Here is an 18,850-nt window from a genome sequence, read left to right on the forward strand (position 1 = left end):
CTGTATAGGCGTTTTCCTTTTATACACTCTAGTAATAATGGCAAAGATCAAAGATTAAATCTCCAATTTTGGAAAAAAGAAAAAGAAGATTGCCCTTTCTAAAAAATTCAAATAAAAAACTTAGAAACTTCATGAAAACAATTAGCTATTACTGCATTCCGGAGCTTAGAGAAGATATTAATTTTGAATTTTTGAAAATCGATTTGATTTTAAGCTCCACTTATTTATGAAAGGAGTTAAAAATAATAAATGAAAATACATCGAGGTTTGTGCAAATAGAAAAGTTATGGCTCCCAATTTTGCATGACTGTGAAAGTAAATGATTAATGCCAAAAGTCAATTTATTAAAAATAATTTTACTTTAGCGTAGTTAATGTAGCCTACTTTATATGTATACTTTGAGAGTGAGTAAATTTACTTCCTATAAAAATTTAATTTAAGGCAGGGGTTCTAAACCTGGAGGGGGGGGGGGCGAGAATTTCGTATTTTGAGGAAGATGTGTATGTTTCAAAAAATAAAATGAAAAAGTAAAACTTCTTCATCCAGCAGTTCATCGGTGTAAGTTTGTGATATATATATATATATATATATATATATATATATATATATATATATATATATATATATATATATATCTGTACATATATCTGTACATACATGAGAGCATTATTTTTTTTTATTTATTTTTTTTTTCCTTTAAAAACTTTTCAAACGATCCAAAAAAAAAAAACGACTTTTGCTGTAGCAAGGATTTGTAATGTACCCTTTCACGCAACAAGTATTTGTTACATTCATACAAAATTCGGGTTTCCTCTATTTTATCACAATAATTTTCTTGAAGTTCAGGCTTATTATGTAAAAAACGAAAGCTATTTAAAACTACCAAGAGATAAATCTCAAATTGAAAGAGAAAAAAAATCCTGATGTACAGTAGCCCCTCGTTATATCGCTCATTCGGATATATCGCTCTTTTCTTCTGTCTCCCGAAATATTAAAGCCTAAAATAAGAAAAAAACTTTGCTTTAAGTTTGAAACCATTTCTGAAAACATATGGTATTGCACAGAGAAGGTCTCTTTCTTCTCTATTTTGTCAATGAACAAAAGGAAGCAATTCTTCTGAATTCGCTGGAAAAGCAGCAGTAATTCCTGTCATCCAAATGTACATACCCGAACAGTATATTTCAGTTAAAGATGGTCTGTAAAGTACTTGACATCTTCTTTTGTATTGATACATTGCCTTTACAAGGAGTGAGAGACATCAAGCAAGTGTCATAGTAGCCCATGTAGAAGAGAACATACACCCTTCTTTTAGTACAGAAAAGATTTGTACTTGGTTGCACAAACCAGGATTTGCATCAAAGAAGGGAATAATGATCCGGACGGGCGAAATAGTTTCCTGGAAACAATCTGGTTTCTTTTACTTTTCACATCCTTTTTACAGCAAGTAAAGCGGATTAGAAAACCTACTCGGAATAAGAGGGTATTGGAATGCTCATTCTTATCTCGCGGTAGCTCAGAAAGATCGTCTTCATTTGCCATTTGATGATTTTAACTTTCTGACGGTGAAAATTTACTTAAATTTCAATCTTGTTTAAATTTCAATAGGTGTGATAGTACCCACATCGAAACCATTAGAAACTAATGTCAAAAAGAACGAATGCCAATTTACTTGTGTATTAGACATAACTATTTTTAATGCCCTCCTTTATATCGCGCTTTCGGATATATCGCTCTTTTTCTTTGTCCCCCAAAAACCACGATATAACGAGGGGTTATTGTATTTGTAATTGCAGCAAGTAAATAATTGAAAACCGATATTCTCCTTTACTTTTTTTTTTACACCCGAAAACTGTTTTTAAAAATATATTCAATTGCTTGGAAATAACGATGGAAAGCATAAATGACAACAGATCAGGCGGAAATGCTTTGACCACAATGTGGAAATGCTCATATATAAGAGTCATAATAACAATTACGTGTTTTTCCCCGGGCGGTAATACGTGGGAAGAAGCGAGTTCTGGGGGTTTGCTGGTTCACAGGAAGCACGCCAAGGTTAACATTGAAAACTCATGTCTTCTCCCAGACAGAAGTCAAGTTACCGCGCTTTGATTTTCCTTTCATAATCAAATACTTACAAATTAAGTATATTTAACACATAGCAGATTAAACTATATGTCTCAACCACACACATTCTCAATTTTTTTCACATCATTTGTCAATTTACACCCTTTTAAACCTCCAAATTTACTATAACTACAGTGAAACCTCCCTTAACGGACACTCCCGAATAACGGACAACTCTAATTAACGGACATTTTTGCAAGTCCCAGTCCCTCAATATAGTCCATTCCATGTAATTCACTCTGAATAACGGACAGTTATTTCACAAAAAATTTCCCTTGCGATCGTAGCACTTCCGGTTTTTTTCTTTTCACAGAATATCTTAGTAACTGCTTGCCTTACTTACAAAGCTTTTCATCCTCCACAGCTGATATATTCCCCCCCCTTCCCCGTCATTTCCTTATCACTGTTTCTTGGAATTAAAAGGGTGGTAATGGGCAGAGGCAGCGATTGGGGCTTAAAAGTTGGGGGAAAAAAAAAAAGAACTAAAAGGCATGGTCCTTTTTGCGGTCAGCAAAAAATGAAAAAGGAAAAAAAAAGTCATAATTTTGTAACGGCTAGTTTTGAGAGTACTGAAGCAGATAAGTGAAAACTGATGTCAGTCTAACAATTAACGTACGTTTTTCTTAAGATTTTAATGAATTTCGTACACAATAACTATTCAAAAGTTAAGATAAAGAAGAGGAAACTGGGCGCTTTTTCTAATTGGGGCTCTCGGGAGATGCAATTTTGCAGACCGGCGCCGGTAGTAGTCGGCTTTATGGCGCCGTAGTTTCGTTGGGTTGTTTAATTTTTAGATATGGAAAAGATTTGCCTATATTCGATGTCATATTGCCAACTGTCAATAATGCAATAGTGATACTCGAGATAAAATAAATAAATTAACCATAAAAAGTGTGTGGGGGGGAGGGGGGTTGATCCATCGAATCGCCGCCGTTGGTAATGCAAAAAAGAGATGTCAAACTGTTTTAACTGTAAATTTGTGCTTCTTCTACCGTTGTTTTGTCTTACTTTACTGTTCAGCACAAAGGTATTTATTTATTTTATCTTGCTTTAACTGGTTACTTTAATTGGTTAAATGCTTTTTAAGACAAGTGTGTGCTGTCAGTATACCTTTATTAAGAAAAAACAGATTAATTACACTTGACGTAAAATGTAGTAAACCTTTCACAATTGTTTCGATTGTGTTCTACAAAGGGAACAGCAGCCCATTTTGAAAAAGGTAAATTAAGTAGTTCCTCCTAATAGCGGACACCTCCCAATAACGGACAAAACTTCTGGTCCCTTGACTGTCCGCTATTCGGAGGTTTCACTGTACTTCTCAACGCAGAGTAGCCTTCAGTGCCAAGTTAGATTGGAACAGACTATAGTGCATGGGTGAAGGGGGCTTGCCGGCTCTCGACAGAGTCTGTTTGTCTTTGTTTCGCACTTATAATGGGGCCTTAGGGTCAGTGGCGGTGATTCGGGTCCCCACTTTTTATGATTAATTAATTAATTTTATTTTCCAATAGGCACCAAAAGAAGAAATTATAAAAAAAAAAGCAGAAATGCCAAAGTGTTCAGAACATAATTATTTGTTTTACTTTGTATATCTGCTTATGAAACATTATTTAGCACAAGCAGTAACTTTTAGTTTAAGATTCATTGTTTAGATATTAGTAAATCATTTTTTTACTTAAACTGACCAAACTTGTTCAATGAAATTAGTACCAAGTATTTGACATTTTAAAATACTTTGGGGTAAATAATGTAAGTTTAATTCATGTCTTATGTGTTTCTTTGGGGAAAGTTATTGTGTACATAATTCATCAAAATCCTAAGAAAAACGTGAGTTAAGTTCTTAGATTTGCAACTTCAACTCCAGTGACCGCCACTTATTAAAATCACATTCGTTCTAAGGACATTTGATTTTACAATGCGGCTGATTTCATAAATTGGCATACCTACATTTAAAAAAATTAAAGGTTTTGAAGTTTAAATATTTTAAAGAACGAAATGAATTACGTCATTTATTTTTGTTTTTAAAACACTCTGTCACAAAAAAATATATGCACCTAGAAGAATTAGAGCCACAATCTGGAAACTCAGCACAAATGCAGTTTGGTAGCCGATATGCAAATGATTAAAATTTCAGCGCCAATGAAACAAAGCTAAGCGCTTTATGAGCATGTGAGTTGCACAGGTGGGAGAGTTTAAAAGTATGAGTACTTCTGCCGTAGGGCTATTCAATCGAATCTGTTGACTTCGGTAGATTGTATTGTGACTTATGATGCTTCTAAGACTTAACCTGCGGCAGTACGAACACCTGACGGAGTTTGATAGGGGCCGTATAATAGGCCTCAGTGAAGCAGGTTGGTCACACCGGAATATCGGCCGCCACCTCGGTCGGAGTGATATGGTAGTTGCTTGGTGTTGGCAGCAGTGGATCACGGAAGGGAGAGTCTACCGTCGCGGAGGTTCAGGGCATCCCAGGAGCACAAATGAACGAGAGGATCGCACAATCAGAAGAGCGGCCACATCGGCACCAAAAACGTCGCTAGTATCGATTCAATGCCAATTACCTCCTTCCAGGCATCCGGCGGTATCAAGGGAAACCATTAGGAGACGGCTAGCAGAGGTTGGCTTAAGGAGCCAATGTCCATTAAGATGCTTGCCACTGACCCCACATCACAGGCAGTGTCGACTGGATTTTTGCCGACCTTGGGCAGCTTGGAGTGTAACAAACTAAAGGCGTGTGATCTTCAGCGATGAGTCCCAATTCAATCTCAGTACCGATGATCGTCGTACACGTGGTGGAGGCGTACCGGCCAGCGCTCCGATCCGACATATGTTTTCGAGTGGCATACAGTCATTTCACAAGGTGTGACAGTGTGGGAAGCAATCTCTTGGGACACACGATCATTTATCAGCAAGACAATGCTCGTCCACATACTGTGCGACTCTCTTAACATTGTCTTTAGGGATATGACGTACTCCCATGGCCTGCCAGGTCACCAAACTTTTTGCCAATAGAGCATTTCTGGGACGTGCTTGGAAGGCAACTGCAACCATACCGGGATACAGGAGAATTAACGACGCAGTTGCAAAGATTATAATAGCATGCTCTTCCGCAGGGGGTTATAAGTAACCTAATTGATTCGATGCCATGTCGTGTGTCGGCTTGTATAGCTGCCAGGGGCAGCTTTACTACTTACTGATTTGTAACCTTTTGCATTCTGTAACTGCAAAATTATCTTTTATTCTGAATTTTTAATCATATTCTTATCCGCTTATACACTACATGCCTGCCAAGTTTCGTGAGTAGTTCAATTTCTTCTGGGTGCTTATATTTTTTGCGACAGAGTGTATTTCAAACTACAATTGTCATTTTAACTAAACATTAAAGGTTGTTTTTTTACACAAAAGTCGTAAAAGTTTGGCATATTGCAGTTTCGGTTACAGAATTGGCGAGTAAAGATTCAATATCGTTTGAGAGTTTACTAAATGATTTGAAACGTTCAATATTATAATTCCTTCTTTGCTCTAAAGTGCATGGTACATCAAGCTCTTTTTTGACATCCATTAAGAGGCAAATTTGACGATGAGATTTCCTCAATGTCTGAGACCAATTCCTTCACTTCTTGGGATTTTTTACGTATGATGTCCAAAATTTTGATTTTATAAAACAGCGATAGTGATTTTATTAAAGGATAATTTAGCATGGTTTAGTGTAGCAATGATTAGGTTCTTCCAAATTAGGTTTTAAAAAGCGACTGATTTTATAATCCAGTGATTTTATTAGTGGCGGGTATTGTACCACTTATCTGCTCTCAAAACCAGCTCTAACAAAATTTTGTGCTTATCTTTTTCAATTTTGTGCTGTCGCTAAAAGTACTATGGCTTTTTTTTTTTTGCCTCCCCCCTCCACCACTAATAATAAGCTGCCAGTCGTCGCCTTTGCCCACTATCAACAAAGCTTTAAACTAGGTCAAACTTGTTCTAAAAAATCGGCAAAAAAGGTTTTTGAATACAAGTCAGCATGGGGCCCTCTAGCCGAGGGGCCCTATGCGGTCGCACAGACTGCACGGCCCTGGAGCCGCACCTGTACATGGGGGAAATTCTCCAGAAAACCCACACATTTTTTTTTTCATCATGGAAGTTGAATTTTCAAACTTGATGTTTTGCAGTTTTAGTTGTAAAGTGGAATTTCAATTAAAATCATCCCGAATTTAGTAATACACACAAGTTGTTTTTTTTCTCAAGAGTAGTGTCAAAATGTTCATTTAAAGGGTTACTTTTAATAATTTTCCTAAACTTTCCTCCCGCTTTTTTTTTCTTTTGGTGGATGGGGGGGGGGGATCAAAAGGATACAATTTTTTCCTAGCTTTGAGAAATTAAAGTTTGGAGCGTGCCCAGTAAGCAAAATATCTTGCATATCTTTCCCACTTTGAAAAAACGGGAACAAATGCAGACAAAATTCAAAAATATGCGGTCTAGGAAGATTGGGCGCCGATCACTTTGGGCGCCTAGCACTTTAGGCACTGGGAACTTTGGGCGCTGAGCAATGTCCCCGGGCCCAAAATGCTCGGCGCCCGTTCCCGGCACCCAATCGACGGCGCCCAATCTTCCCATTTCGAAACACGTGGTCTCGCTTGCTGTTTTAAAACAAGGAGACAGATCGTTAAAAATGAGGCCGGATCTTTTTCAAAACCGGAGAAAAAAATGAAACTATACCGTCCCTACCCAAGCAGCACAACAGTCACAACTGACTACAACTGTATTTATGTGAAGACTGCATACTAAGTGCCTTGCCTCCATTATTTTTTTATACCGATTGATGGCAGCGCCATCACCGGATCGAATAGTTAATTAGAATTTAGAACTAGTACAGGAGCTAATAGCGACCTGGTGCTAGCACCCCCAGAGGTATCGTTTCACTTGGAGGACATTGAGACCACGAGCATATTTAACGTCGCCCAGTCCCCTTTAATGACGACGGTGGATCATCGAGGTTCGAACACTGGACCCTCCGGCCCCGAATCCGACACTCTACCGATCGGGCTACCACGGCCCAACAGTATTAGCTAATGTTGAAAACGAAACATTTGAAGATTGGCCAATATCAAATAAAGTAAGGTTGGCCAGTATTGAACGGTTACCTCTTATGCAATACTAGCATTCCCGTACCCGGCATTGCTCGGGTAATGGAATTAGCAGGGGTTAACAGTGCTTGGTGCACCTAGTTTCGAAAATCCCCTATAATAATTACTTATTACCTATAACTTTTTCTAATTTGGGGAGGATCCCGTGGCCCCTGAACTCCTTACATATATGCCTTTGTCCTTAACCGATCTTTAACTGTTATTAACGATCCTTTTAAAGTATTGATTATCTTTGCAAACACAGGCCATCCACATTTTATTGATATACCTATGTTTAAGCAAGAACTTCTTTGTATACAACATTTTTAGTTTTTTTTTTTTTTTTTCTGGTGCTAAAATTATTAAGCTGCTTGATGAACTGACTTTGGAGAAAGCTACATAACATTGGCCATGTGAAAAAAAGTCTTCTCTTAAATTGGTCCCTGCTACTTTTAATGTCTGTCCTTGTGATTTATTAATGGTTATTGCAAAGCAAACTTTAACAGGAAACTGTACTCTTCTAAATTCAAAAGGATAGTTCGCCTGTGATGATGTTCTTAAAAACTTCGTTTCTAGTTTTGAAGAAATGAAAGCAATAGACAGAAACATTATGATTTGACTTGAGAAAAGCCTCGAAGAACCACGTGAGAAACAAAAACAATATCAAATTTATAGTTCGCTATCGACCAAAAGTTGAGATGAAGTACTGAATAATGATTTGAATGGAGGAAAGCCTTCGAAAATAAGGGATTTGAATTCAATGACAGGTTTTAATTTCTCAGGTTTTAATTAATTTCTCCCGAACTAATTGAGATTTCGAAAAATCCTTTCTTAGTGGTTACTTTCGTAATCATGCGGACATGCCTGCCAAATTTCAAGTCTGAAGCTTCAGCGGTTTCGGCTGTGCGTTGATATATATATATATGTATATATATATGTATATATATTATCTCAGGACATTGATTTTTATATATTAAGATTGAGCTGCACTCGCATCAAACATTGGCTGATGTTGGCTAATACTGGATCCTTTTTTGACCAATGCAATATTGGATCAAAGTTGGGTCGGCTAGTATCAAATGGCAAATTTTTTTGCTGTGCTGGAAGATAAAAGCACACGTATATCACCGCCTAGAAGGAAATGTTCACGGAAGTTTGTTGTATGCTGGACGCTGTTTTTATATAAAAAAGGATTGTTGAAAGTCGAGAGGGGGTGGGGTACAAAAAAGGTCGATTTCCTTTGTAGAAACAAGAAACTCAACGAGTAGCGTTCTATCGCCATTCGTTATTGCAAAAAACATAACTTGAATGCAAGGTATCTAAATTAAAATTATTTTTGCAATCTTTAAATGTTTCTGGAAAATTCTCATTATTTTTGATATTTCCTCCATGCTTTTGGCGGATCAGTGCCACTTCAGTTGTTGCTTCATTCATTTCAAATACTTTTAGTGGCAACGTTGGCAATTTCAATATTCAATTTCAATTTGGGATTTGGCTGTAGATTTTGACTTTGTATTTAAAAAAAAATTGTTCACGCAGTATTTTTTTGTGTATACTTCTCCAATGATTCGGCGAAATAAGTTCTGTTTTCTTTCCTTTTTCAAAATGAAACTACATATACATCCTGTACTACTCGTCATTTTATTATGAATTTGTAACAGGTAAAGAGAAGGTTTTAGAAAAACTTTTTTTGTCATTAGCTATTTAAAAATAAGTTATGTTATTACTATAATTCGAAGTGTAATCCCTTATTTGAATTGCAGCTGTTTGTCCTTAGTCTTAACCAGATTTTACGACATACAAGTTACGATAAATGTGTTTCTTATGTGTTTGTTTATTTGTTTACTTTTTTCAATGCTTTTAGATTTTTCACATTTTTATGTTCTTGCTTGTTTTTCTTTGATAATAATTGAACATTAATGTTCTATAGTGATTGCCACACGTAATTGTGGCGAATGTGGTGAATTGGGGTGAAGCGTTTTAACGAGTGGCAGAAATGAGTGCTATTGAAGAAAAAGTTGTTACCGGATCTTTGAAGCTGATTTCCGGGCCCAATGAGGGGTTATCTTTTGAAATGTGTGGTTCAGAGGTGAGTTGTGGTTCCATGTTAAATTTTATCCTTATTTATGTGTTTTATGTTTTTTTAAAGAAGTTTTAGTCGATTGTGACATTCATTATACAATTGCCAATAGTTGAGGCAAAGGTAACCCAGGGGTGCCCCCGCCGCTCAAAGAGCAAGGGTGCAGCCCTCTCAAATGTTGCAAAGATTCCCCTCCCAAAAAAGCAAGAGCCCCCATCCCAAAAAGGAAAATATCCCTCAAAACAGTTCTCCCACCCCAGTCTGCACCATGAACCCCCTCCCCCCCCCCCAAGATTGGCCCCTGCCTAACCTGACAGCATCATAATGCTGTGATTAGGGCCAGATTAGCCTTCACAGTACTGTCAGGTTAGGTTTTCTCCAACTAATGACTGATTAAAATTCTGCATTAAGGATATTTTTATTTAAAAAATAAATTTTTATCATAGAAAAATGTTAGTTACATAGACCGTAAGTATTTTAAGTTAATTTTAAAAGTCTATCTTTTAATAGGAAGGGATTTTTTAAAAAAAGTAAATACTGGTTTTGGCATCATTGAGTTAGTTTTTTTGTTTAAGGATTGTAGTTTAGGAGTGTGTTTTGATCATATTAGTTTTTTGTATAACAATTTATGAAAATATTACTGTTGAAAACCATGTTTACTTTAAAGTATAAAATTAAGTGATAAAATTCAAAGTTATTAAAGCACAAAATTACAAAAAAAAAAAGCTTTTTAATTGCATGTTACAATGTTTGTACGCTCCTTCAAAACTCCTCCAATACTCTTTCATTTAGGAAATTTTTTGAAGGGCCCTTCAAACTCCTTCATTTTGGTTTTAACTCCTTCCATGGGTGCAAGACCTTCCGTCTCAGGACGGATTTCCGTCTTGGACAAAATTTCCGGGACAGAAAGAAATTTGATGACTTTCCTTCAGTTTTTATTAAAAAGAAAAATTTAGTGTTTGAAAAATATGCTTTAATTTCTGGACCTTTCCTCAACCACGAATTTACATCGACATTACGTGCTTTTGGAAGAAGTGCCTTTTAAACTCACGTCGTTTGACTTTTTTTAGGTAGCTCTGTTATTTCTAACTCACTGCATTGCAGACCGCGGAGTTGCTCGCTAATTTTTCGAGCTGATCGCCTTTCGTCTTTATTTTTCACTTGCTATTTTCGATCATCCTTTCGTTTTTTTTCCCCTCATTTGCGGGGTTTTTTTTTTGCAAACTTTACACGTATAAATGAAAATTATGTGCGCTCTTAAATTGTCTTAGAGTTGAATCTGAATCACCGGTTGAGTGTGATTGCTGACGGGATTAAATGTTTACCTCACATCAAAGGGCGTCTACATACCAGGTAAAACTGAAACTATCATGTATTTTGATGATTTTAATGAGAATAGGAATCCTGGAAAGAATCGGCGGTAAATTTCAAGCTGGTTTGAAACACCGATGGGCAACTGTTCCTGCATCTCCGATATGTTTCTGGTAAAATATTCTAAGACTTGAAGAATCGCTAAATTCCAATGACTTTCAGTCTAACACTCGCTAGAAAAGAAATGGGGGGGGGGGGGGAGAAAGGAAACAAGAAAAATAATGGCAGCACGAGTTTACGAAAAAAACGCTGCTCTTGCCAAAAGGAAAAGTTCGCAAATTAACCCATCATACTGAAGTCTTAACACATTTATATTTTGGAGAATCTAAGGGGGGAGGGGTCTACTCAAGGGCTCCAGAATAAAAAAAATCGAAAAACTTTATTTTTGAAGCTAGAAGTAGTTTGGGACTTCTCCTTTGCAAACTCAAAAAAAAAAAAAAAAAAAGTCAAAAATGTTCAGGCTGTTTTTAATGATGTAAAAGTGGTTAGAGTGAGGCTTTAAAAAAATTTGAAAACTGGAGTCTTAAAAACACTAATCTATGCAATCTTTGGTGAATTTATGAGAGATGGTTTCGGTGTTCTAACCTAAAAATGTTTTGCAGCTGATGCAATAATAACTATTTGAGGCTATACTAAAATGACTTAAGAAAAAGGGTATTTGGGACCCTCTCCCGAAAAATGCTTGTAATTGAAGTCATAAAACTTTTAGGCTGTCTTTGGCAATGTCAAGAGGGGAGGGGACTCTCTTTAGGCGAAATTCCGAAACTGGAGTCTTAAAAGCGCAACTTTAGACCATCTTTAATGAACATTGAGGGTGGGGTTCAGGGTCCCCCTCCCCCTTCAAAGCTGAAGTATTCAGAACTCTGCAGTAGGTAATCTTTGGGGGACTTCAGAAGAGGGAATTCGAAGGCTTCCTCTCGATAAATTTTAGAAATCAAATTCTTCTAATTTTCTTTAAAAACTTCGGTGATGAAAAGGGGGCGCCACAAATTTAAGTCAAATTTTGTGAACTTAGGGGAAAGAGTTCAGGGTGGGGGGGGGGTGTCTCTCTCCCCCGAAAATTTCTCTATGCTGAAGTATTGAAATGCTATTTTGGCTATTTTTGAGTGAGTTAAGGGTTAGAGAGTTCTTAGGGTTTAGGAGGGGTCTTTCTCGAAACATTTTCGAAACTGAAGTCTTAAAACTTTTGGTTGTTTTTGGCGATGTGGGGAGGGGAGTTGCTCTTTCAATAGAAAAATAAATCTTAAACAAACTTAAACTGCGTTTAGTGTGCCTGCTTCACAAGAAGGGGGTATTCCGCCGCCCAGCCTGAAAAATTTTCGTTTCTGAAGTTTTAAGAACTCTGTTTTGGGCTATTTTTGGATGACTTTAGTGGGAAGGGTGTCGGAAACTTCTGTCAAAGCTTTTCCAAAATTAAAGAATTAAAACTTTTAGGCGGTCATAAGTCATGTATATAGGTAAAGGGGGGTACTGTCAATTGAAAAAAAATTAAGAGCCTGAAGCCTTAAAAACTGAAATTAAGGAAATTTGTGATGAACTTAGAGAGAGGAAGGGGTTCGGGAGTTCTCTTCCGAAAATTTTTCGATGCTGAAATATTTAAAACGCTACTTTAGGCTGTATTTGAGTGCCTTTTGAGGGACATGATTCGGGGGCCTCCCTTAGGTGAGGATTCAATTAACCTATTTTTTTTTAATTTAATGAATATTGCATAGTGTTCCTCCTTAAAAAAGGTATCTACTTCACCTAAGCTGTTTTTTTATTGCTGATTTTACATCCTGCTATCATATAAAATAATTCTTTTACAAATGAAGACTGGGGGGGGGGGGATGGTGCCAATTCATTAATCTCCCATACCCTTCCCCCACCTTTCTTTCTTTTCTGGTTTATTCGCGTTATATTGGGTAGACTTTCCGATCAGAACTGATTTATGTTGCCAAAAGTGAATCTTATATCCCAAGCGACTTTATTGCTGTAATAAAAAAGTTTACGATCGATAAAAAACTAATGGCTTGGATCCCCGAACGCTTTCACCCCTAACATCATCCAACATCGTCTAAAATTGCGTTTTTGGAACTTCAATTTCGAAATATTGCCGAAGGAGAGTTCTTGAACTCTATCCCTTCGATAATGCATTCAAAATGCATATAAATGTTATGAAAGATGGAGTACAATTTCGTTTTTAAAGCTTCAATTTTAAAATCTTCAAAGCTTTAATTTCCGGGAGAGCCAGCGTCCCCCCCCCCCCTTTCTGTAATATTTTTGAAGATCGTCCAATATTTTCGGACTATCAGGTTGAAAAAATTGATGTAAGAGAGTCCCTGAACTTTACCAAAATGGCGTATCATTGCGTTTTTTTGGACTTCAATTAAATAAAATTTCTGGGGGAGAGCCCTCAGACCCCCGTTGTTGGTGTTTTTTTTTTTGGGGGGGGGGGGGGGGGTTGGAACTACGATATCAAAATGGTTAAACATTAGAATTACTAGGTCCATATTGTTAAAAAAGTCAAAAACTAAAAATTCACAAATTCCAAAACTGTCATAGTCAAAATCTACAACATTTATGCTCATAAATTTTTCCTTAAGCACGCATGTTTGAGGTTCTCAAAATATTTTCCGTCTTGAACACATCACCAAACTTGCACCCATGACATGACTCCTTCTTTTTTAGTTCAAAACTGCATGATCTTCCTCTATGACAGTATCTTAAAATACTTCGATTGACAACTTAACTTCGTCACAATTTGCGATTTTACTGTAAATTTGTATATTTATTTACTTTTTTTAAATAAAGATGCGATTTGCAAATTGATCATAGAAGTCATAAAAGTTGAAGGGGAAAATATTATGAGATGACTACGACATTTCACCAGTGAAGTAAAACGTGCTTAAATGGTGCTTGGCTATTTTTTTGATTTTTATGATGATTAGTTTTGCCCTCCACACACTCTCAGCAGAAAAAGTCAGGCTGTCCAATTTGCTAGTCAACAAAAAGTAACTTTTTGTCTGCATCCTAGTCATAAATAGTTATTTCCTACTACTAAATTTGGGTCGAGAAAAACGAATATGCTAGTGGATTTTTTTTATTAGCTCCTGTTTTCAAGATACATAAAAACCCACTGGAGAAAGATGCACAGCAACCACACATTGATTTAAATGTAATGTTGAAAAGAAAAAAAAGATCCTGTGTAATAAATGTTATTAAATAGGTCCTGCTCCATTTTGAAAATGCTTATTTTTTTTGGAAAGCAGTAGTTGCTTTTGGCTTATTGCGGTAAACGCTCCATTTTCGATTGCTTTTTGTGCGTCAAATAGGGACCATTTCTGTGATAGTTCAGCAGCACTTTGTGAGCATTAACTCAGCCCAATGACCCTGATATCTGTGCTCCATTGTAAAGATATCTTTGTGTAACCTTTCCTCATGCTCACTGCTCATAGCTTTAGTTTTTAAACAAAATATCCTGGAAGAAGTGAACAAAATAGAGTTTTAGAGACAAGTCATTCATCAATGGTCACAGAACTTCACTTGGGATTGTTTGACCAATTATTTTTGGTTCTCATCTTTTCTGCTGCTTAGAAATACTTGTAATACACCCTTAAAGGCTTCTTGGGTGTTTTTTTCTCCCCTCGCAATTTTTTCTCAAAAACTGTTATTTTCATAATTGTACGTATTTGAAGGGTCGTTAAAAATTCTCTCCTTAACTTTAGCTTTAATATATCTTGGAAATTTTCCTCTTTAAGTATTGGAAAATTGTCTTTGTTCACAGCTTTCACAAAGTTCATCATTATTCCCAGTCCCAGCCAAATGAGCATGGGTGAAAGCAGAAGTGGGTGTATCTACTAAAGTCTGATTTTGGGCATTTCTCTTCCCAAAGTTTAAATTTCTTGAAGTACATTTTGGTTTTATGTAGTGAGATTTTCTATCCCAACCTGGGATCGAATTTTAGCAGACAGTCGGTCCCATAGGGGTGTTTCTATCAGGAAAAAGAGCATTAGTGAGAACTCATTATCCTAATTGGCTTGGTAGCTTGAAAACTAGAGCTAATTAAAACTTTTAATGATGATTTTCATGTTTAGTGAGGCGAAATACTTTGGAAATATTGCTATTTTTGAGCTGAATGCATTTTTAGTGTTGACTATTGTTATTATTTTAATATTTGAAAATACATAAGCAGATGTACTATATTAAGTGATTATGTTAAAAATTCAATTGTTTAGTAAATCGCAGTTATGATATTGTAGAAAGGGTCATCCACAAGTGATGTCATGCTATGAGGGGAAGACAGGTTCATGAAATTATAACAAGGGGAAGAGAGAGGGTGACAAAGAGGGACATTACACAGTTATTGTAACAATATGTTTATAAAAAATATAACATGTGACAAGAAGAGGAGTTGGTGAAGTGTGACATTTTATTGCAAAGGGGGGAAGGGGGCCAAATATATGGAAAAAAGTGCAACATCATTAATGACAGCCCATTAGTATTCCTTCAAAATCTCATTTTACTCCTTCAAAACTCTTCCAAAACTTCTTCATTTATTTCATTTCTGAAATTGAGTACGAAAGTTTTGAGCCTCTGATGGCTAAGTAGCAGTCATAAGAAAGGCTGCTTTGCTTCAAAACATTTTTTTCACTGAAAAATGATTACCTTTTTACTCTGAATCATGTCTATGCAATATTTTTGCAGTTTTGTGTTTTAATAAGGTTATTTTTTTTTCATGAAGTTATTTAATAACCCAATACAATGTTTCAAAAATATTTAAAATTTTTAATGAAGTCATTTGATAAAATATCCAATATTTCAATAACCTATATAAATTTTTCGTAATTAAGTGCAGGTGGGTGGGGCCAGGCCCATCATTTCGAAAATTTTTCCCTGGCCTTTACTTTTAGCAGTGGCTAACACTAAGACTAAATTTTAATGTAAAATGAAATTTTTGTTTAACATCATTAAAAAAAAATTTTTTTTTGGTATCTCCCGAGTATCTCATGCCACTGTCAGCACCTCTGTAAGTGGAAGTAAAATGTATTTTCATTCAGGAATGGGATTTAGAAAAAAAAAACTGTAAAAAATCTTAATTTTGATTCATTATAACATGTAAAAATCAAAACAAAACTTAATTAATGATTACAATTGGTAATAAAAATGTTTTCTTTATAGATGCTACTTGGGCGAAATACTACTGCACCCATTTGTCTTTCTCATCGTAGTGTTTCACGTAATCACTGCTTTTTTAAATACACAAATGAAGGGTGGAGTGTAAGAGATAATAAAGTAAGTACCTTAATTTAAAATTCAAATTAGAATGAAAATAATACAAGAAAAGTATGAAGAAAAAAAAACATTGTTTTGGTGACACCCAAACTATTCATGAATATTTATTTTGGAGTTGATCATTTCTCCAGGTTGTTAATTTGTTTTTTTTCGTCAGAGTCAGAACGGAACATATGTCAATGAAATTAAGATCGGAGCAGAAGAATTTCATCCTATCAAAGATGGTGATTGCATATATTTAGGCAATCCAATAGTACCAGAGTGTTTGGCTTTACGGTTCCAGAAACTTGAATGTGAAAATTTTCCTGAACAGCAACAGGTAACCTTATTGTCTGGCTTAAATATGTAAAATTCTAAAAAAAAAAAAAATTGAGATGGTGAAAAAAAACCTTTTTGTTCTTAAAAATTGAATAAATTGCTTTTTTACAAATTAAAATGTATTTAATAGCCCTAGTATTTTAGAAAATATGAAAGTATTAGAGCTAATGTCATATACCCCACCCTTGGCAACTTTTTCCTGTTGGCGTCAAGAAAGTGTCGCCAAGAATACGATGTATGAAGGCATATGTCATACATTGTTCTTAACGATGCTTTTTTAGCACCAACAGGAAATATTCAGGTAAAAAAACATGATCAAAGCACTTCAGAACATAATATGTATAAAAACAACATAAAACCACAACAAAAAGAGTTTGTAAGCTCCTTACAATCTCCTTATAAACTCTTGCTTTTAAGAAAAGAAAATAATGGCCCTTAAAACTCCTGAATTTTGCTATTATCTCCTTACAAACTCCTTATTTCTTTATTCTACTTGACCTTAGAGATTTTCTTCTATCGCCAATCCGATATGAGTGATTACATTATACCGAATTTTACCGTAATTCTGCTATTTTTTGTCTGTTAATCCCAGAAATCTGATTCTTTTCCACATCCGATTTTTTTTCCCAATTTTCTGACGATTATGCCAATAATTATTAACATTATAACACCTTGTAGACTTGTTAAAGTACCATTCTAAATTTTTTTGCTTTAATAAATTTTTTTATTTACTGTTTATAGACTTTTGATGCTTTCATTTTGGCTGATGCAATCTCTTTGCATCCGATATGAGAATCGATTTTTTTATATTTTTGATGCTGTTTATGCTTTTTTGGAAGTCAAATGAATGAAATTCCTTTTTATTCCTATAAAAATCACAAAGTTAAATTTTCAAGCCAAATTCTGTATCCTTTTTGAGAGTCTAAAAGTTAAAATCTAAATAGCTAGTTTAATTTGATTTTTGCTTCAATTACGTCGATTGTTATTAATAATACGTTTATTGTAGAGTTCTAAAATAATTTACTCAAATAAATTCTTTTATGTGCTGTTCTTTATATTTTTATTATCTTCACTTTGAAAATCGCAATCTCTTTGCATCCGCCACGGGTGTACAATATTTTCCATTTATGATGCTTACTATGCCTTGTGAAGAGACAAAGAAATTAATTTCATTTGTATTTTTTTAAAATCATTAAATTGAAAAGTTTTTGACGAAATTCATGCTCTTTAAGAGTGAATGTCAGAAAGTTAAGTACGGAATAGCTGGCTGAATTTTATTATTGTTTCAACTTTTTAAAGTGTTATAATACATACATCTGTTGTATTTACGTTGTTTTTTCACCTATAACACATAGCTTATATGATAATTTTTTATTTAAATGGTTTTTTTATTTTAAAAACTTGTAAAAATTATTGCTTAACATGAATAAACATAACTTATTTAATACAATAGATGAAAGAACAACTTAATAGCTAAACAGTGGTATCACTATTTCCTAGAATTATAATTTTTATACTTTTTAGAAGAAAAACTCAAAAAACTGACAAATTTTAAATGTTTATCAGCGTAGAGTCACACAAAAGTTTTGAAATGGCCTATAAAATTTTGATCTATTTTGAAGATTAAAACAATTTGAATAATTATTTGAAAAGGATCCATAATATTTAAATTGAATTTTCTATATTTCAATCTCGCATGAGTAACCTTATGTTTCTATGCCAAAACCAAACACAAGCAGTGCGGAAAATTGTTGTGTTTGAAATTAGTCCTTTTGTATCCTATGAATATTTCAATTATTTTAATAGTTGGTAGTTATTTTGGCTTTTACTACTTCAGTCGGCTTATTATAGTTCTTATTTTAGTATTTATTTTATTTTTCAAATTCTTTTGGTTAGGAAATTGTTAGTACCTGTTTCGTTTTTGAGAAAATATTAATTTTCAATCAATATCACTCTATTTTTATCAATTTTTAAAATAAAACATATTTCAATGGTTACCCCCCCCCCCCCCCCCCCACCCTTCCAGAAAATATGATTTAGAGACGGCTAACGTCTAAGAAGCAGTAAATGCATATTTTACTATAAATTTAGTATGTTTGTGCATTCAATATATTGCATGAAAGCAAAAATAAATAATATTAGCATTGTACACATTTCTTCTGAAATACGTTTTAAAAAATGCATCTTTAAACAAGAAAGTAGTCCTTAAAAAGTAAGATGAACTCCTGAAACACTCCTTACTTTTAATTTTCAAAGTAGAGTATGAACCGTGAAAAAACATCTCGAATATACGCTTCAAAGTATGTGTATAAAACCAAAAACTTTTGGAACCTTTTTAAAAGTCAAATTGGAGGGATCAACTTATACAAAATCTGCTAATTTTGCAAAGAAAAAAAAAAATCAGCACTCTTGTGATGCTGCTCTTGCAAGCAATAAATAATTGCTACTGCCAAATAAATATAATGCTTGTTTGTATCTTGGAAAGAAATTAACAGCTGAAAATAAGTTTGGTTTTAAATAATTTTGTTTGTTTATTTTATCACAGCTAATTAACAGCAGCATTGTTGTA

General features: G+C 34.8%; 1 protein-coding gene across 1 annotated transcript in view; it reads left to right on the forward strand.

Moving 5' to 3' along the window:
• Positions 1 to 8,733: 8,733 nt before the first annotated feature.
• Positions 8,734 to 18,850, forward strand: part of LOC129222583 (E3 ubiquitin-protein ligase RNF8-like) — a 35,590-nt gene continuing 25,473 nt past the window's right edge. The window contains exons 1-4 of the mRNA XM_054857098.1: positions 8,734 to 8,902; positions 9,172 to 9,330; positions 15,850 to 15,963; positions 16,121 to 16,282. Coding sequence (XP_054713073.1) covers positions 9,238 to 9,330; positions 15,850 to 15,963; positions 16,121 to 16,282 — 369 coding nt within the window. The 5' untranslated portion in view covers positions 8,734 to 8,902; positions 9,172 to 9,237. The remainder of the gene's footprint in view (positions 8,903 to 9,171; positions 9,331 to 15,849; positions 15,964 to 16,120; positions 16,283 to 18,850) is intronic.

This window comes from Uloborus diversus, chromosome 5 (assembly GCF_026930045.1).
Source record: "Uloborus diversus isolate 005 chromosome 5, Udiv.v.3.1, whole genome shotgun sequence".
NCBI classification, from domain to species: domain Eukaryota; kingdom Metazoa; phylum Arthropoda; class Arachnida; order Araneae; family Uloboridae; genus Uloborus; species Uloborus diversus.